We start from the raw sequence: 22,282 nt of genomic DNA on the forward strand, positions 1-22,282 counted from the left end.
AAATTAAACCATTATATGCCAAACCGGAGTACATATTGTTTTCAAAACTAATAATACTCGTAAGAGAACCAACTAAATTTATAATGTTAGAATACTGTCCCCCTTTAGAATATTGCAAGTTGTCTTCTATATAACTATCCAAATCTTCAGTTACACGGTCAAACATATGATCAAGATAATAAGCAAGAGTTAACAGGGTCAATACCAGAGTCAATTTTAGAATCGTCTTGCCAAACCCCTCCAGGTGGGTTCATTGCAGCTTGAAAGGCGATTCCTGCTATTAATTAAAGTTGCCACCACCATTAATGCATTGACCCTCTCCTTCATCCCTTAATGTTTATCACCATTTTTGGACGAAGTATTACTCCTATGCTTCTTGTTGCCATGTCCAACATACTTAAGAAACCTGGTTTCTAGATCAATTTTATTTTCTGGTGTTAAAGCATCCAAGGCTCTATCAAAGTCGGCATCAGTTATTTCAAGTTTCAAATTAGTACTCTCCAACTGCACCATCTGCGAACACAATTAAGTTCATCGATATTATGATATATACACTAATTAGCAGCACGATTTTTACATTAATGTACAAATTTTAAATGTATCTCGGTATTTCCCATTTCTGCAGCAAGTTGCAAGACTGTTTTCCCATTATAGTCCTTGGAGTTGATAATAATATCTGGAGCAGAAATCCTTGTAGTATGGTCTCACCATTTTGATTATTCTTTAGGGAAATTGCTTCTGGTAGAGCTTCTGCCATATCAATTCCATTGTTCGTTGCTGCTAGATGTAGGGGTGTTCTTTCATCTTTATCTTTAATCATACAAGCATTAGGTTCGGCCTTTAGCAACAGTTTCATCATCTTAAGACTTGCTCTTGCTGAAGCAAGGTGAAGTGGAGTCCATCCTCTTATCTTCTTTCATTCTTTGAAACTAGCATCCTCTATCTTCTTTCAATGCAAGATCAGGTCTTAAAGATAGAATGTCTATCGCAAATCTTTTGTTGCCAGATATAACTGCTATGTGCAACGGAGTTCAACGGAAACCAGTAGATTATCAAACATCTCACCACGAACAAGAATGGAATTTCTTACAGCCTCCAACTTTTTTCTCCTGGTCTGGCTAATATAGGAGCTATTAGCAATAAGACTGAAACAAACATGATATACTGCTCACAAGTAGCATTTCCTAGCTAATCATAATTTTTGGGCATGTAACCTTTCTCTGCCATTAGTGTATGTTAGTGGTGAAAGATGAGAAATCAGAAACCTGCTTTTCAAACCTCTGAGGACTATCTAATATTTCCCTGCGGAATACAAAAGGATAATAATTTCTTTACAGATTCTCTTCTTCTTGTGCATCATCGTCAGCACCTAGAAGATGATTCAGTGCAATTTTTGCCTTCTTAGGTCCTGATACTTCTCCCGTCATCTCAACCACATCACCCTTTCTCTTTACATTACCAGTCTCTTTATCTTGCCTTTCATCCTGCATACTTACATCTTCAACAACAGGACCTAGTGTTTGCAGAGAATTTTCTTTAGTAGATGGCTCTGGATCTTTCTCGTCATTCCCCTCTTTGACATTTTGATTGTTCCCTGGCGAACCTAGCGGCTTTTCTTCAGTTGACTGCTTTGAATCTGTTTCTTCTTTCTTCTCTTCCTTCGAGCATTTCTCCAACTCTACAAGGCACGAGCGTATCTCTATGTCGTTTGTCAGATCAAGAGGAGTCTTCCCTGCTTTAGTCTTAACAGACAAACTCGAATGTTTTCTTACCAAATACTTGGCAAGTTCAATATGAGAACCCTGAACAGCATAATGCAGGGGTGTCAAACCCTTCCGGTTACAAGATTTTACGGAAGCACCCGATGAGAGGAGGGTACGAACGACTTCTAGATGCCCCTTTTGAGCAGCAAAGTGAATTGCTCCCATGTCGTCCATGGCAGCAGCACGAACATCAGCCTTGTTCTTACAGAGATAACTCACCACCTCATTGTGCCCAGACCATGCAGCTAGATGCAAACTCAAATCAGAGTAGTTGTGTCAAGGAAACGAAAAACATTTGACCCATTAACCTAGTAATTAACAGGCAAGTTTCACTCATAATTACATCTAACAAGAGTACCAAAACTATTTATCCAATAAGCACCCAGAGTATATAGACTCGGGAACCGGTTGATCTTGAAAACTACGGTCAGTTATATATCTTACATTTATCATACACTTAGCAAACTGAAAATACAGTACAAAAACCTCCTGCATCAAACATTCACTTCTCCTCAAGTCCAAGGAACAGATCTGTAACACCTAAAGGCTTCACGGTGAACACTACTTATATACTTCCTCTTCTTCTTCAAAGCTCTACAAATGTTATTTTGTTCAGTTTTAATTACGGTGGTTGGGCTTAAGACATTAAAAATACAACATCCGAAAAGCTCATTGAGACTTCATTCATGGCTAACTGAATTCAGTTAAAACTCGCTATTGTGTCCACAACCCATTTGCTCTAAAGGCGATGCCAACAGTGCTTGCACCACCTTCATGGAAAAACTCATCGGTAATGTTACTGAATCCATTTGTCTATTCAGTTGTTTCTTCATACGACAAACATAATGAAGAGTTGAATGGTTCATAGAGCAAATAGATTGGGGAGACAATAGCGAGTTTCGACATACAGCGTCTTAGCCATTACCGAAGGCTCGATGAGCTCTTCGGATGTTTTATATATAATGTCGTAAGCCCAAACACAATAATTAAAACTGAATAACCTAACATTTGTATCCACCGTACTAAAACCTACAACCTCAACTTCATCAATAGTCATTCAATAGTCATTCAACAGTAATTATAAACACTACTTAATTCAGCTGGGCCGATAACAGCTATGACATCAACCTAAAACAGGAAATCAACCTCCAAGTAGCAAGTGTGATCATATGGAAGGTGAGTGCATGCATAATTTCATCAGAAAACCCCAAACCCAATATCAGCAATTCGTTATAAATATTTATTTCACTCTTAAACTAATGCATATGCATATAGTAACAAAGACAGTGTTCACACTGATTCATACCTTGCTGCATATTGCCTAATAATTAGAAATGATGCAGGAACAATCCCTGTATCTTGAGGACACTTAACTTAAACCAAGAAACAAAGAGCAAGCACAGACTTTAGCATTATTGCTAACCATCGAAAAAACAGTCTTCATTATATCTATGAAAGGGATAACAAAACTCTAATGGATGCTCTCTCTGAAGCAGTGATAACTAATAATAAGATCTCTCGACTAGTTCTCTAAACCCCAAATTTCCAATTAACAAGACAAACCCACATTTACCCAAGCTGCATAATTATCAATCCCACACCATTACTCTCAATTTTTCTACAAATTTATCTCTAGATTCAGTAATTTCAAAGGCAACAACTCCCTAAATTTCACACCCACCTAACACAAAACCCCAGATTTCTTTTATAAATTTCACAAAACAAAAGAAACCCTAAAATCACCCAAAGCTTATAAAATCAATCAAACAGAAAAAAGAGCTTCTCACTCAGTCGTTTCTTCAAACACCCTAAACGCAAAATCTACACCCTAAATTTCCTCATCAACAAAAGAAACCCGCAGTAACCCAGAGTTCATAACATCAATTAGACACAATAATTTCAGAAATTAAGCAATAAAAAATATTAACGATGAAGAAGGATACGGAGTTCTAGAGTGCTTATCTCTTGAATTAACAGTTAAAGGATTTGAAGCAATAATGGATTGAACTGCATGTATATCTCCTGTTCTAGCTGCCCTGTGAAGATCTTCTTCCCCACCACCACCACCGCCGCCACCTCCAGATGATGGCGTTCTCTTCTTCCTGTAGTTGGTGTTAGTATTAGGGTTCCCCATGGCTCTGCTTTACTTCTTCTGCTCTGTGAAAATGGCTACAGAATTGGGAAGGAAGGATGTGTTTTAAACAAGGGGTTTGTGTATAACGTGCCGGCCCGGGTTTGATTTCTTTTTTGGTTTGGCAGGATTTTAACTATGGGCGGACAACATTAAGTTCGGGGCCCTTTGGGAAATTGATTAACCACGAGCCGTTAATCCAGCATCAAATAGGGTTTTTACTTTTTTAACCCACTTGACATGCAAACGACAGATGATGCTGTGTTTCAATTAAGTTTACCGTATATTCTGTCCGTCCCACTATTAGATGACCTAGATGAAATTTGAACAATTTTTAAGAAAAAGAAAGGGAAAGAGTATTTTTAAGTATTTTTTATAATAATACCCGTATGAATAATAACTTGTAAAAATTTTGAAATGATTTATCTCTCAAACTATGTCACGGATATTCGTAAACTTTGTATCATTAAAAATTATTTTAAAACACATACCAAACAAATATAAACACGAATATATTTCTTATATGGGTATATTAATTATATGTCCCTAGTTTTAACATCCTACAAATATATCCTTATACAACAATAAATATGTCCCTAATTTTTAATAACCTTATCCATTTAAAATTAGATTACCTAAATACCTTCAACGATATAATATTTTCTTGTATTTCAAAATGGAACAAATTTCTTCCTCTACTACTTCACCCGTGCCACTACCACCACCACCACTAGGACCACCTCACGTCCACCACCACCAACATTTAACTACCATTCCACAACCACTGTTCAACGACCACCACCTACCAACCACCACCACCACTAATATTCCACTACCACTCCACCACCATTGCACCACCACCACCAGTCCGTCACCACCACTGGCGCCACCACCACCGGCGCCACCACTAGTCCGCCACCACCACCACCACTGATGCAGTCACCGCTAGTCCGCCGCCGCCACCCACCGACCGCTACTCCAACTATTGGAGCACATCTTTATGAAGAAGAAAAACAAACAAAATGGTTGGAATACACTTCCGAGAAAAACCATTCTTCCTCCGACTTGATCGGTTCTTATTCATGCTTGTATTTGTTCTACACCGGTAATCCTTCTCTTTCTCTTGTCGGATTTCTTGGTAAACTTGTACGGTATGTCTATTTGTATTTTCTTAATTTTGATTTTAAACCCATTGTAACCATGAACTCCCATTAATGAAAAGTTCTTTGTATCAAATAAAAAAAAACACTATTCATTCCGCATTTATACTACTGCATTCACTAATAACATAAAGTAATCCAGAAGACTCTTAGGTCTCTAGACTCCAAATTTCAATTTAACAAATAAACCCACAATTACTCAACCTGCATAAATCTCACTCCCCGGATCATTACACTCAATTTCCCTCCACATTTTCTCTCTAAATTCCAGGAATTTCAAAAGCCAAACAAATTCCTAAATTTCTCACCCACCAAACCCAAAACCCTAAAATCATCAAATTAAATAAAACAAAAGAAACTTCATAATCAACCATAGCTCATAAAATCAATCAAACACAGAGGAACAACAACTCAAGAACACGGAGTATATAAACTCAGGAACCGGTTGATCTGGAAAACTAAAGTCAGTTATACATCTTATATTTATTATACACTTAGCAAACTACAAATACAGTATAAATACAATCTGTGTTTTACTGGTGGACTCGTAAAGGTATTCATCCTAATTCTAGTTATGAAACAGAGACATGAGGGACTGGATTCGAGGGTTTATTGGTGGACTCATAAGGACTCACTAAAGTTGCATGCCAATTGATTATAAATAAACATGAACTCTGGTCTCGAGTGTAGTTGCATCTTTTCTGATGACTACATCCAAGTAGATCTAAAGGCTATAAAGATACTAACATTCAAGATTCAAAAATAAACATAATGTAAAGAACATCAAACTAAAGATTAACACAAGCATATAAGGTGGTTCGGCTATGAAGACCTACATCCACGGGAAAGAAGATGTTTTCTTTATTGATTAGGGTCTTATCCTTGAAAGAGCTACATATATCACTTAGATTTCTCACTCTCTATTTATCTAGACTCTCTCAGGAATTCTCTGTAGAAAGACCATCTAATATTACATGACATAAGTTGTCCATTTCCTTCTACATGGACTGGTATTTATAGGAAAATTAGACTCGTGAAGGCTTGGTCTCACCGAGCTGGTGGAGCTATCGTACACCTCCTCGATACTTTGGACGAGCTCTATACTATCCCTCGTGATGGTTGATAGACGCATTTATGTGCCTAATATATCTCAATTGTGTATATTGTTAGCGCTCGATTTTGTACTTATTCGATTATTTTATGTATTTGTAGGTGTTTTTGGAAAAATAAGCTTTTGCGGCGAAATTGGCTCAAAATGTGGCACTTGAACCTCCGTAGGTAACTTACCAGAAGCACCCCAAAAGTATGTTGGAGCACCCCAGAAATACCCCAGAGGAACCCCGAAAAAGTGCTGAAAACAACCCAAAAGAATTGCTAAAGGCACCCCTATGTTGGATAAGGGGCACCCCTAAGATTAGGACACACTTAATTTTGCATCTTCGTTATAATAAAATGATTTTATTTTTTATAGTTTTGGCATCTTACTTATAATAAAATGATTTTATTTTTTATAATTTTGGAACTTAAGTAACGGTAATAAAAGTTTTTTTTTTAATTCTTTTTTCTTTTTCTATATATATTAAGATTTATTGCAACATATAGAACTAACCAATATAATATCATTAAAAATATTGTACCGGTGAGTTTGGATGTAGAATTTTAAAGGTGAAATTTATGGGTCCAGTGGATTTGGTAGAATTACGTTTCGCTCCATATGTTTGGTTCCCCGAATCTTTGGAATCACGTTTTCTACGAAAATTAGTTTTCTAGCAAATCCTCCATATGAAGTCCAACCGCTCCCCTAAGATTTACTGGAAAACTTATCAAGAAATTTTTGGACCACTTTTTTTTAACTCTAAAACCAATATACATGCAACTTTCTCTCTAAATTCAGTAATATCAAATTTCACACCCACCGAACAAAAAACCCCAAATTCTCTTCAAATTTCACAAAACAAAAAGAAACTTTAAAATCACCCAAAACTCCTAAAATAAATCAAACACGAAGAAACAACATCTCATTCGGTCGTTTCTTCAAACACCTAAATGTCCGATTAACAAAAGAAACAATTACTTCAAAGTACAAAATACTAATGAAACGCAGTATAATCAAAAATTAAGCAGGAAAAAATAATAATGATGACGAAGATGAAAAACGATTCGGAGTTCTAGAGTGCTTATCTCTTGAATTAACAGTTACAGGATTTGAAGCGATTACGGATTTAACCGCATGTACATCTCCTGTTCTAGCAGCCCTGTGAAGATCTCTTCCGCACCACCAGCAGATGCTGGTGTCGCCTTCTGCCTGTACTTGGTGTTAGTATTAGGGTTCCCCAATGGTTATAGAATTTGGAAAGGAGAAGGATATTGCTATAAAACAATGGCGGAGTACACACCGGGCCGGTCCGGACTTTGACTTTTTCATCTATTTTTCTGGCACGACTTTCACTATGGACAACATTAGAGCAAGGTCTATCCCTTTCAAAATGGGAGTCTTTACCTGAATGAGTGAAAAATCACCTTTGGGATAGAGTGACTAGAGACTACAAGGCAAATTGTTATCCGGTTTTCTAAAAAAACCAAAAATCGACGACCAACTATTGGCTGTGTTTTTTATTTTGTAAAAAACAAACGGCAGACTGTGTATCGTATTAAAGAGAATTACAGACTTGGAGTTTTAAAAGTTTTCTGGCTTACATCCTACAAGTGGAAACTTCACTATAGCCATTAAAAAGAGAAGAAAAAGCGAAGATGCAAAAACCCGATCTGCGAAAAGGAAAAATCCTAAGGTTAAGTCTTATGGTCTTCTAATCTAGCAGCTAGATTAGCAATCCACGTCATTTAAGGAAACCTCCTAAGTCATATAGAAGTGCTAATCTAGCATCTAGATTAATGGTCCCAGCGCTGTTTGGTTCAGCGCTTTACATTTCAGTCGTCAGATCAAATTTTGTGATTTTTGTGAGTCGTGTGATTTTTCTGATTTTTGTGAGCGCTGTTTGGTTCATCTTTAATGTTACTTTTTGATCGCTGAATGATTCAGCGTCTCAATCTCGCTGCTAGTTGAACTGCGGGCACTTGGTAGGAGAGAGAAGTAGAAAGAAGTAGTGTTAATTTTTAGGCTTTTTGGATTTGCAACATTTTTTGTCCAATCTAACAGCTCAACCTAGTCCATAAGGGTTAGCCTAAGTCACACAATCAGGAGATGCTAAAACCACACAGATAGAATAACCATAAGAAGAAAACCAGAGAAAAGTGCAAATACATTTACATGACACTTGAAAAGCCGTTTGAAAAGAAAACCAACTTAAACGGTAAACAGTTTTCCTTTTGTTTTTAATTTACTTATACATGAAAAACTGTTTACCGCATTTCCAATAATTAGTTCAAACAGAAAATAATTAGCCGCATAGGGAAGACTTTCGTATAATTATCCGATCGGAAGAGAAGGTGATAGAATTTAAGGTGAAAGAACCTAATTAGAACCTAATTTAATCAACTCTTTCATTTGGAAAGAGACTCCCTTACTCTTAGAGCATATCTAGGGGAATGTGGTGTGCTTCTAGTGTGGCAAGGGCCAACTCTAGTTTCACCATATAGGAATTTGAGAAAATAAAATTAATCTCCACCCGGTTATTGTTTAGACTGCTAATACAACCTACTTTCTCACTTTTTTTTTTCTTTTTTTTTTGGTTATTTTTTCGTAATAGAATCTTTGAAAATAGTGTGTACATAATTGGCATTAATCACGTGTCCCTGAGATTATACGTGGATGATAAATAATACTCGGGCATCAGACTATGATGTCACACTCCAACACCTGAGACCCTCGACTATCATCTGTCGCGTGGTCAACAATAGCAAGATCTAACGGTCGTTGGACTAAAGAGAACTCAGTGAGAGGACAGCTGTGAAGCACGGTAGAAACCCAGAAACTACTTTATCCAATCCCAAGATGAATTCAAAATGAATGGATGAGAAGATGACCCACGGATACGGAAATGACAACTGCGACAACAGCTTTCTCCGATATGGGAACTGCACAACCATCCGCGTTAAGTGCTACGAATATACGGTACGTGTCACCGGGAGAGGTGATAATATTTACCCCTCATTTCAATGAGTCATCTAAATGAGGTGATATTTTATTTGATGATTCGAAAAATAATACCAGAATCAAATCATCAGAGCATATGAATAATGAACACATAATGATAGTCCTTGCGGTCGAGGGAGGGTGTAATTACATTTATTGTTCATCAATGAAGATTCTGCATAGTATTACATTTATTGTTTATCAGATGAAGATTCCGCATAATGGTCTCATCAGATACCACCAATCTTTGGAGATCGTAAAAAATAAAATAATCTAAGGCCAAAATGAGACGGTTTACCTAACTTTTTATCAAAAAATATTATTTTAATCAGTTGAAAGTGTAACTGAATTTATAATTATTTGGATGAAAAATATCTAAAATATTCGTAGCTACAAGTTCTCATGAATTCAATTAAGTCTTATGATAGTGTGTGATAATTATTAAAATCATTGTGATCATAAATTATCCCCTCTAGTTATCATATATCTTGTGATTGATTTGAATCTCTTTTCATTTTCGATAAGCATTACTTAATTACATTTTTAGGGAAAAATATGTTGAACCCCCGGTTCAATAATAAGAATAGATTATCATCTATTTACTATGATTGGTTTTAAATCTAATTATTTGATTTTCAGTTTGTATTACGTAATTGTATTTTAGGGTAAATTTTTTTGAACCCCCGTTCAATCAAATTCATGCTCTATAATGTTATCAAACAAAATCTAATAACCATGCATATATATGGTAGTTACATGATATGGGCAGAAACTTAAAATGGCAAAAACTTAAAACCCAAATGGTACTGTAATCCCAGAATGGTGCCGTTGGGGCTTCAAAGGTAAGCATCTCGGTTTCAGCGAGTTTGTGGCTTTTGCAATGAGTTCATATGGGTCTATATTGGTTTTGACGTAATTGTTTTCTATGGGATTTCCCCGTAATCAAGGCAGTGGATTGTGAATCCACCACGCGCGGGTTCAATTCCCGTCGTTCGGCCATAATCTCTATTTAATTATAGAGAGCTATATACTTATGTTGAGCTTTTTAATTTTTCCTAATAAATGATTAACAACAAAAGGATTTTTTTTAGTGAACGTGTCACAGCTAATTACTCCTATCTTTTTTTTCTTTTGTAAAGACGAAGAAACATATTCTCGATTTTCTCTCCTATTTAGTACGTCGACGAAGAATCAAACTATCACTATATTTATTCCTTTTTCTACTTCTTCTTCCAAGCGCAGGATAACCCCAAGGGGTTGTGGGTTGTTTTCTACCAATTGGGGCCCTTCCTTCACCACCCCCATGGGGATGGTCTACAGGGTTCATAACTACCCCTCTTACTACAGGACGCTTACCTAGCCAACGCGTAGATCCGGCTCTACCCAAACTTTTCTGGTTCACCCCAACATTACCCACTTGCCCGACTGTTGCTGAGCAGTTTTTGGATATCAAACGGACCTCCCCAGACGGTAATTTTAATGTGGCCGATTTACCCTCTTTTGCAATCAGTTTCGCTACAGCACCTGCTGCTCTAGCTAATTGTCCACCCTTTCCAAGTGTGATTTCTATGTTATGTATGGCCGTGCCTAAGGGCATATCGGTTGAAGTAGATTCTTCTTTTTGATCAATCAAAACCCCTTCCCAAACTGTACAAGCTTCTTCCAAAGCATACGGCTTTCTGGATGTATATAATGATATCTAGACAGATGGATCTTATATGAATCGTATGATGAAGTACCACATGAGTGGATATATAGGAATCCAAATCTGCCGAATCACTCATGTTATGATCTTCTACATCCTAGGTCTCCCCGTTCCATCATCTGGCTTATGTTCTTCATGTAGCATTCAGACCGAATGACTCTATGAAATTACGTCGATACTTCCATATATTACGGGTAACGTAGGAGACATCTCTATTTTTCCCCGGGGGTAGAATTACCACTGCTTAGCTTTCAATTCGCCTCTGACCATCAAATGAAATGTGAATAACCCGTCCTCCTCTCTTTGAAACAAGGGGCGCTTCCGGTTCTGTCGGTGCTTCAAACAATTTTGTCTTCTCCATATTACCATATCTCTAGAGTCAATAATTTTATATGAGGAACTACTGAACTCAATCACTTGTTGCCGTTACTCTTCAGTTTTCTGTTGAGGTCTATCCCGTAGAGGTACTCAAATTGGATCAGTGATTGATTTCTAGGTTTCGTCGTAAACCTAATTGGTTACTTCCAATTACGTAATCAATGGTTCAAACCACACTCAAAGGTAGGGCATTTCCCATTGAGATAGGAACTTCTGTACCAGAAACAATGGTATCTCCAATTATAGCCCCTGGGATGTAAAATATATTCTTCTCACCATCCCCATAGTGTATGAGACAAATGTATGCATTTCGGTTGGGGTCGTATTTATGGTTACGATTCTACCAGATATGTCTTTTCATTTCGTCGAAAATCTATTTTACGGTATAGACGCTTATGACCTCCCCCTCTATGCCTTGCGGTAATGATGCCTCTGGCATTACGACCTTTACCACAATGACGCTTGTCCAGAGATCAAATTATTTCGTGAATTGGATTTCACTTGACTGTCTACGGCCCCATTGCGTGTGCTCAGAGTAGAAGTTTTATAAATGTATCGCCGTGTTATTAAGTATTTTTTTTTTAAGTTCTTTTCTTTCTAAGGGTGGAATAGAATAACCCGGTTGAAGCGTAATGATCATACGTTTGTAATGCATTGTATGTCCCATAGGTCCCATTCTTCTACCCTTTCCGGGAGTCGATGACTATTCATAGCTATTACCTTGACACCAAAGAAGAGTTCGACCCAATGCTTTATTTCTGTCCTAGTTGATCCTGATTCGACATTAGAAGTATATTGATTGTTCCCCAATAACCGAATACTTTTTCTGTAACTAAATACTGCATATTTGATTCCATCCATAAATCCGTTTTCTTCCCTATGAGTTCCAGTATTGATAAGAATTCTAGTTCTTACTGTTCATATGTTATGGTATGAATATACCATACCAATTCGTTATGTATGGATGATGAGATTCCATTGATACAGAGCCAATTCCAATAGACTTATTGAACGTTCCCATTGGCGTGCATCCAGCAGGAATTGAACCTACGAATTTGCCAATTATGAGTTGGGCGCTTTAACCATTCAGCCATGATGCTTAACAGGGATCATCGTACATCGTGAATAACCAAATTCCAATTGAAATGAAATTTTTAGGAGGAATCAATGAAACAGGAATCAATGAAACGACATCAATTCAAATCCTGGATCTTCGAATTGAGAGAGATATTGAGAGAGATCAATAATTCTCACTATTTCTTAGATTCAGGGACCAAATTCGATTCAGTGGGATCTTTCACTCACATTTTTGTCCACCAAGAACGTTTTATGAAACTCTTTGACCCCCGAATTTGGAGTATCCTCCTTTCACGCGATTCACAGGGTTCAACAAGCAATCGATATTTCACGATCAAAGGTGTAGTACTGCTTGTAGTAGTGGTCCTTATATATCGTATTAACAATTGAAATATGGTCGAAAGAAAAAATCTCTATTTGATGGGGCTTATTCCTATACCCATGAATTCCATTGGACCCAGAAATGATACATCAGAAGAATCTTTTTGGTCTTCCAATATTAATAGGTTGATTGTTTCGCTCCTCTATCTTCCAAAAGGGAAAAAGATCTCTGAGAGTTGTTTCATGGATCCGAAAGAGAGTACTTGGGTTCTCCCAATAACGAAAAAGTGTATAATGCCTGACTCTAACTGGGGTTCGCGGTGGTGGAGGAACCGGATCGGAAAAAGGTGGTGGAGGAACCAGGACCTACCCCCAACCTAGAGTAGCAAGATGGGGAAGTAAAATCAATCCTTGTTCATACATGGGTTTTTCTGGTACGAAATGGGCCACTTCAAATAAGTTCATTACTCCAGCACAGAATACAATTAATCCGACGTGAGCTACGTGATCCCCAAGTAGTTTACTGGATAAATTCATAAGTCGGGCATTCCCGGCCCACCAAGCGAAACCGGTGGTTTCTTGGTCACGACCAGCTAAAGCTAAAGTTCCATTAAAGAGCGTTTCCACGGGGTAGAACCTCCTCAGGGAATATAAGGTTTTCATGAGGCTGATCCTGAGCCGCTATCCAAGCACGGATACCCTCGTTTAAAAGAATATTTTTAGTGTAGAAAGTCTCAAATTCAGGATCTTCCGCTGCGCGTATTTCCTGGGAAACGAAGTCATAGGCACGCAGGTTCAGAACCAGGCCGACTACTCCAAGAGCACTCATCCATAAACCGGTTACTGGTACAAATAACATAAAGAAATGTAACCAACGTTTATTGGAAAAAGCAACCCCAAAGATTTGGGACCAAAAGCGGTTAGCGGTGACCATTGAATAAGTCTCTTCGGCTTGAGTTGGGTTAAAAGCACGGAATGTATTTGCACCGTCACCATCTTAAAATAAAGTATTTTCCACGGTAGCACCATGAATAGCGCATAAGAGAGCAGCACCCAATACGCCGGCAATTCCCATCATATGAAATGGGTTCAACGTCCAATTATGAAATCCTTGGAAGAACAAGATGAATCGAAATATAGCTGCTACACCAAAACTAGGTGCAAAGAACCAACCAGATTGTCCTAGTGGATAAATCAGAAATACAGAAACAAAAACAGCAATTGTACCAGAAAATGCAATTGCATTATATGGTCGCAATTGAACAGATCGAGCAAGTTCGAATTAACGTAACATGAAACCTATTAGTCCGAAAGCACCGTGGAGAGAAACAAAAGCCCATAGACCACCTAATTGACACCAACGAGTAAAATCCCCTTGTGCTTCAGGACCCCATAGTAGCAACAAAGAATGTGCTAAACTATTAGCAGGAGTAGAAACTGCGGCGGTTAAGAAATTGCAGCCTTCCAAATAGGAACTGGCCAACCCATGGGTATACCATGAAGTAACAAAGGTTGTACCTGTGAACCAACCTCCTACAGCGAAATAAGCACAAGGAAAGAGCAATAGACCGGACCAACCTACAAAAACGAAACGGTCCCTCCGTAACCAGTCATCCATAGTATCAAATAAATCTTTTTCATCTTTGGTAAATCTACCAAGGGCTATAGTCATAGTGATCCTCCTATTCAACTACTTCAACCATTTCCGAGCACCTCATAGCATTCTTAGGATATACGAGGGTTCTATCATTTACGTATGATTCCTCGTCCATCGCCCCTTGCAATGGGTTTCGAAGAGAAAAAACCTTTCCTTAGATTGGACCATAAATGGCCTAGATAAATCCATGAGCTCGATTCAACGATTCCTTCCTATACCCTGAATTTTCTTATGACTTAGGAATCAGAGGTGTTTTTGGGCTGTTCAAGGAACAAGTTATCTCCTCTCTCTCTCACCAGTTTCTCCTCAGACCTACCCTCACCCCAGCAACTAATCTTATTCTTTTCCTGGATCTGGTTCGTGATATTGCGAAAAGACCCATAAAATTCTATATGAATTCTCCTATATTAAACTATTACAGTACTATCATATAATTCTATATATGACACTTGTTTTTGTCTTCGTTAGTTAGATTTATCTGTACTTCAACTGAATCTAAAGCTCCAGAGTATATCTTTTTATAGGTCGAACCAAAAAAGAAAAAGACATTGCCTTTTTTCCCTTTATCTGCCCGAAAAAGGGAAAATCCCCCTTTTCTTTGTCCCTGTCCCTAAATGAATGAAATACAATAGTAAACTGGAAATGAAAGTCTCTTTATTTCTCACATCCGTTCTCTATCCCATTGTTGAATCAAAAAGATCGTATGCCTTGATATGGAAATATTTGGTACATGAAACCACGATCTGATGTAGATTGTAATTGTAGATTTATAATAGAAATATTGGAATCACAGGAAGATATTCCAAAATAGACGGTTTTTGTGACTCGAAAGAAATGTTTTTCTGTATAGGAACAGAGTAGCCATTTATTCCTATGAAGCATTCAGGAACAAGAACATTAAATCAGAAATATCGACAAATTCTTCCGTATCCCAAGTAAATAAAAAAGAAATAAAGGGGGTACGCTGCTACAATTTTCTCTCTACTATTGAATTTTAATATCAGAAGATGAGCAGTTCAGATATAATCGAGCTTTCGATTGATCCGGGCACTTGGGATCCTATGAATGAAGACATGGGTTCTATGGACCCCGTTGAATTTCATTCAGAAGAGGAACCTTATAAAGATCGTATCGATTCTTATCAAAGAAAAACAGGGTTAACCGAGGCTATTCAAACAGGCATAGGTCAACTAAATGGTATTCCTATAGCTATTGGGGTTATGGATTTTCAGTTCATGGGGGGCAGTATGGGATCCGTAGTAGGCGAGAAAATTACCCGTTTGATCGAGCATGCGACTCGTAAAGCTCTACCTCTTATTATAGTTTGTGCTTCGGGAGGAGCGCGCATGCAAGAAGGAAGTTTGAGCTTGATGCAAATGGCTAAAATATCTTCCGCTTCATATAATTATCAATCAAATAAAAAGTTATTCTATGTATCAATCCTTACATCTCCTACAACCGGTGGGGTGACTGCAAGTTTTGGTATGTTGGGAGATATCATTATTGTCGAGCCTAATGCCTACATTGCATTTGCGGGTAAAAGAGTAATTGAACAAACATTGAATAAGACAGTACCTGATGGTTCCCAGGCGGCTGAGTATTTATTCCACAAGGGCTTATTGGACACAATCGTACCACGTAATCCTTTAAAAAGTGTTCTGGGTGAGTTATTTCAACAGAGAAAACGGGGAAATCCCATATGACCCAATATGTCTGACAAGTCGCACTATACGTCAACCCAAACTGAATCTTCCTCTCCAGGAATCCGAAAAGGTACTTTTGGAACACCAATAGGCATTAAATGAAAGAAAAAGGTTTTTAAGTACTAAAATTTCACTTTGATGTGGAAACGTAACAATGGGTTTTCTTTTTTTATAATATTTATGTTTTCGGGTTTTATCCCTAGATTGTAAAGTTCATCGAAGAAGACGGAATGCATAAAAAAATTATTATGAATGAGCTGCGATGTTCAAATCATGAACAAGTATCTTTAATTCACTCATATAAAATGAGACCCATCCCCCCATTGCGTATTGGTACTTATCGGGTTAATAGATTTGCTTCTCTTTGTTCCTACGAACAGAATTTTTCTGTTATTACCAACGGAATGCAATATAAATGCACCCTTGCTCCGAGATAATCCATTGAAAAGGAAAAGTCCTTAGCATAAGCAGAGTCTTTTCCAATGCGATAAAGTAACATAGTATCTATTTTTCTTGATAAAGGGGTATTTCCATGGTTTTGCCTTAGTATCGTGTTCATACCGTTGTATTCAATGATCCAGTCCGGTTACTTTCTGTCCATATAATGCATATAGCTCTAGTTTCTGGTTGGGCCGGTTCGATGGCTCTATACGAATTAGCCGATTTTGATCCCTCTGACCCAGTTCTTGATCCAATGTGGAGACAAGGTATGTTCGTTATACCTTTCATGACTCGTTTAGGAATAACGAATTCCTGGGGTGGTTGGAGTATCACAGGAGGGACTATAACGAATCCGGGTATTTGGAGTTACGAAGGTGTGGCCGGGGCACATATTCTGTTTTCTGGCTTGTGCTTCTTGGCAGCTATCTGGCATTGGGTATATTGGGATCTAGAAATTTTCTGTGATGAACGTACAGGAAAACCTTCTTTGGATTTTCCCAAGATCTTTGGAATTCATTTATTCCTCTCAGGGGTCGCTTGCTTTGGGTTTGGCGCATTCCATGTAACAGGCTTGTATGGTCCTGGAATATGGGTGTCCGATCCTTATGGACTGACTGGAAAAGTACAATTTGTAAATCCCGCGTGGGGTGTAGAAGGTTTTGATCCTTTTGTTCAGGGAGGAATAGCCTCTCATCATATTGCAGCAGGTACCTTAGGCATATTAGCGGGCCTCTTCCATCTTAGTGTCCGCCCGCCTCAACGTCTATACAAAGGATTACGTATGGGTAATATTGAAACTGTCCTTTCCAGTAGTATCGCTGCTGTCTTTTTTGCAGCTTTCGTTGTTGATGGAACTATGTGGTATGGTTCAGTAAAAACCCCGATCGAATTATTTGGTCCTACTCGTTATCAATGGGACCAAGGATATTTCCAGCAAGAAATATATCGCAGGGTTAGCGCCGGGCTAGCCGAAAATCAGAGTGCATCAGAAGCTTGGTCTAAAATTCCCGAAAAAATTGGCTTTTTATGATTACATTGGTAATAATCCAGCCAAATGGGGGATTATTCCGAGCGGGTTCAATGGACAGCGGGGATGGAATAGCCGTTGTATCTTTAGAGATAAAGAAGGCCATGAGATTTTTATACGTCGCATGCCTACTTTTTTTGAAACATTTCCAGTAGTTTTGGTAGACGGAGATGGAATTGTGAGAGCCGATGTTCCTTTTAGAAGGGCAGAATCCAAGTAGTGTCGAACAGGTAGGTGTAACTGTTGAGTTCTATGGCGGTGAACTGAATGGAGTCAGTTATAGTGATCCTGCTGCCGTGAAAAAATATGCTAGACGTGCTCAATTGGGAGAGATTTTTAAATTAGATCGTGCTACTTTGAAATCCGACGGTGTTTTTCGTAGCAGTCCAAGGGGTTGGTTCACTTTTGGGCATGCCTCATTTGCTTTGCTCTTCTTTTTCGGACACATTTGGCATGGTGCTAGAACTTTGTTCAGAGATGTTTTTGCTGGTATTGACCCAGATTTTGATTCTCAAGTGGAATTTGGAGCATTCCAAAAACTTGGAGATCCAACTACAAAGAGACAGGTAGTCTGAGACAACAGTACTATGGTTTCTCTCGACTCTATTTTCTTTTCTTTTTGTGATTTAACATAACATAAGGTACTGGAGAAATCTTGATTTGAATCATCGTTTTTTCTTTGATTCTTGTCATTTCTTTATCTTATCTGGGAGCTGATCCCAAATGAACAGGTGTGGAAGATATAATTGTAAACCACGATCGAATCTATGGAAGCATTGGTTTATACATTCCTCTTAGTCTCGACTCTAGGGATTATTTTTTTCGCTATCTTTTTTCGAGAACCACCGAAGGTTCCGACTAAGAAATAATTTTTCATTATCTCAATTGAAGCAATGTAATGAGACTCCCTATAGGGAGGCTCATTACATTGCTTTAACTAGTCCCCGTGTTCCTCGAATGGATCTCTTAGTTGTTGAGAGGGATTCCCAAAAGCGGTATATAATGCGTACCCGGTAAAACTTACAAGTGAACCAGATATAAAGATGACGACTAGGGTTGCTGTTTCCATTATTATATAATTTCAAGACCACAATGGACCTATGATAAGATAGTTTATTTACAACGGAATGGTATACAAAGTCAACATATCTCAACCAATGCAAGAGTATTTATGGCTACACAAACCGTTGAGGGTAGTTCTAGATCTGGTCCAAGACGAACAAATGTAGGAGATTTATTGAAACCGTTGAATTCGGAATATGGTAAAGTAGCTCCTGGATGGGGAAATACCCCTTTGATGGGTGTCGCAATGGCTTTATTTGCGGTATTCCTATGTATTATTTTAGAGATTTATAATTCTTCTGTTTTACTGGACGGGATTTCAATCAATTAGGTCCATAAGAACCATGAAGTCCTGGCTTTTCAATAGAAAATGAATTACTTAGGATTTTTTTATAGGGCATTCTGGTAGTTCGACCGCGGAATTTCTTTGTTTCGGTATTTCCGGAATATGAGTGTGTGACTTGTTATAATTGATCCTATTGATAATACGGAGAATAGGTCTGTCATCTCGACAGAGATGGTTCTACCCCGTCGGATATTTATTCTAATATCTGGAGCACGAAATCCATAGATTAAGAAAAAATTGAACTATGATTCATACCTACTATTTAGACCTCACGACCGGACTCAAATTTTTTTTTCAAGGAGCATAATTATCAACCAAAGAATTTTTAGTCATTACATCTATTCATTGAATAAGTGATGATCCACAGGTTCTCTGCTACAATTTACATCTATTCACTTAATTTCCTCTGCAGTATTGGGCTTTGGCGGTATTTATCATTCACTTCTCGGACCCGAGACTCTTGAAGAATCCTTTCCATTCTTCGGTTATGTATGGAAAGATAGAAATAAAATGACCACAATTTTGGGTATTCACTTAATCTTATTAGGTATAGGTGCTTTTCTTCTAGTACTCAAGGCTCTTTATTTTGGGGGCGTATATGATACTTGGGCTCCTGGGGGGGGGGGGGGGATGTAAGAAAAATTACTAACCTGACCCTTATCCCAAGTGTTATATTTGGTTATTTACTAAAATCTCATTTTAGGGGAGAAGGATGGATTATTAGTGTAGACGACTTAGAAGATATAATTGGAGGGCATGTATGGTTAGGTTCCATTTGTATATTTGGTGGAATCTGGCATATCTTAACCAAACCCTTTGCATTGGCCCGTCGCGCCCTTGTATGGTCTGGGGAGGCTTACTTGTCTTATAGTTTAGCTGCTTTATCTGTCTTTGGTTTCATCGCTTGTTGTTTTGTCTGGTTCAATAATACTGCTTATCCTAGTGAATTTTACGGGCCCACTGGGCCAGAAGCTTCTCAAGCGCAAGCATTCACCTTTCTAGTTCGAGACCAACGTCTTGGGGCTAACGTGGGATCCGCTCAAGGACCTACCGGTTTAGGTAAATATCTAATGCGTTCCCCAACAGGGGAGGTCATTTTTGGAGGAGAAACTATGCGTTTTTGGGACCTCCGCGCTCCCTGGTTGGAACCTCTAAGGGGTCCAAATGGCTTGGACTTGAGCAGGCTGAAAAAAGACATCCAACCTTGGCAAGAACGGCGTTCTGCGGAATATATGACCCATGCTCCTTTAAGTTCCTTAAATTCCGTGGATGGCGTAGCTACTGAAATCAATGCAGTCAATTATGTTTCTCCTCGAAGTTGGTTAGCTACCTCTCATTTTGTTTTAGGATTCTTCCTATTCGTGGGTCATTTATGGCATGCGGGAAGAGCTAGTGCAGCTGCAGCAGGATTTGAAAAAGGAATTGATCGTGATTTGGAACCTGTTCTTTTCATGACCCCTCTTAACTGAGACAGGAGATCAAATGCCTGAAGTAGGAATCAATTTGATTCCATCATTTGGATTAGGTCATACTTAAAAAGTGTTCCTTTTTACTTTCTTTTTTCTGGCTCGGCTAGGTGGGATAGCCGAGCCATTTCACCTTATGATACCAGGTTAAGCGAAAACAATAAAGAAATAAATCTATTCAATGAGAAAAAGGAGAGAGAGGGATTCGAACCCTCGATAGTTCTGAACAAAGAACTATACCGGTTTTCAAGACTGGAGCTATCAACCACTCGGCCATCTCTCCGAAAGACAATCTCTATTTTATTTGTATTCCCCCGAATAGAACATGGTCATCTGAGTTGATACCATCACTATCTGTAGAAACATACCAAGTGTTAATCTATAATAGATCGATGATCCAACATGCCCGTTTGTAAAGTAAATAAAAAATTTTCCTCGACCCGTGTCTGAATAAAGTGGTAATAAGTTCTATAGGATCCATTGGTTCATGGTCAGATCCCTTCATGATAGAATTTATTACAACTTTTTGGCTTATAGAGGGATCAAATGGTATAGTTCTGTTGATAGCTTGGAGGATTATAAGCATGACTATTGCTTTCCAATTGGCGGTTTTTGCATTAATTGCTACTTCCTCAATCTTACTGATTAGTGTACCTGTTGTATTTGCTTCTTCAGATGGTTGGTCAAGTAATAAAAATGTTGTATTTTCCGGTACATCATTATGGATTGGATTAGTCTTTCTGGTAGCTATACTTAATTCTCTAATTTCTTGAACCTAGTCAGTATTTCCCAGATAAAAAAATGACCCCTCCCTCGAACCCCTTCGAGTTGTGAGACACATTAAAATTCAATACAATAAAAGAGAAGTCTCAAAAAAACTGGGGGGAGGGTTCAAAGTCAAACCTCTTGACTGAAAAAAAGAATTGAATTCTAAATTAAATTCTAATATAATTAATATAGTAATATTTAGAATATGATAATTATAATCCTCCTGCACAAATATGATCCAGACATGATATAACATACATATGTTATGCACACATATACGTGCATATCAGGAACGAAAAAATGCGGATATGGTTGAATGGTAACCACGTGCATCTAAAGCACCTTTTACTAAGATCAATGTAGTTGTATGTAAACCTAGAGCAATCGCATGATGAACCAAGAAGTCCAGGCCCTATTGTTAAGAATAGTGAATTACTATTCTCATTAATATCATTTAACCAACCGGGCAACCATATGCTTTGACCTGCATTAAATGCTGGGCCATTCGTTGAAGATAAAAGTACATCGAAGCCATATGAAGTCTTACCATGAGCAGACTGTATCCATTGGGCAAATATGGGTTCGATCAAGATTTGTTTCTCCGGAGTACCAAAAGCAAGCATGACATCGTTATGAACATAAAGTCCCAAAGTATGGAACCCCAGAAAAAGGCTGACCCAACTTAAATGGGATTTGATAGCTTCTTTATGGTCTAACATTCTTGCCAATACATTATCTTCATTCTGCTCCGGATTGTAATCTCTAATGAAGAATATCGCTCCATGAGCAAACGCCCCTGTCATTATAAACCCTGCGATGTATTGGTGATGAGTATATAACGCAGCTTGAGTAGTAAGTCTTGTGCTATGAATGCATACGCGGGTAAAGAATACATGTGTTGAGCTACCAAAGAAGTAATAACTCCTAATGAGGCTAGAGCAAGCCCTAATTGAAAATGAATCGAGTTATTGATTGTGTCATAAAGACCCTTATGTCCACGTCCTAATCGACCCCCCGGAGGAGTGTGTGCTTCTAAAAGATCTTTCATACTATGCCCAATCCCGAAGTTAGTTCTATACATATGACCAGCAACGAGAAAAAGAAATGCAATAGCTAAATGATGATGAGCCATATCGGTCAGCCACAAACTTTGCGTTTGTGGATGGAATCCCCCGAGAAGAGTT

At 38.2% G+C, this 22,282-nt stretch overlaps 1 protein-coding gene across 1 annotated transcript; it reads right to left on the reverse strand.

The window, feature by feature from the left end:
* Positions 1 to 1,257: 1,257 nt before the first annotated feature.
* LOC113345827 (tankyrase-2-like) lies at positions 1,258 to 3,910 on the reverse strand. The gene is made up of 2 exons (XM_026589497.1): positions 3,707 to 3,910; positions 1,258 to 2,019 (listed from the first exon to the last, which is right to left on the reverse strand). The coding sequence occupies exons 1-2, from the start codon at positions 3,895 to 3,897 to the stop codon at positions 1,332 to 1,334; spliced, it is 879 nt and encodes a 292-aa protein (XP_026445282.1). The 5' UTR covers positions 3,898 to 3,910; the 3' UTR covers positions 1,258 to 1,331.
* Between the last annotated feature and the right edge of the window lie 18,372 nt (positions 3,911 to 22,282).

Source organism: Papaver somniferum, unplaced genomic scaffold, assembly GCF_003573695.1.
Source record: "Papaver somniferum cultivar HN1 unplaced genomic scaffold, ASM357369v1 unplaced-scaffold_84, whole genome shotgun sequence".
NCBI classification, from domain to species: Eukaryota; Viridiplantae; Streptophyta; class Magnoliopsida; order Ranunculales; family Papaveraceae; genus Papaver; species Papaver somniferum.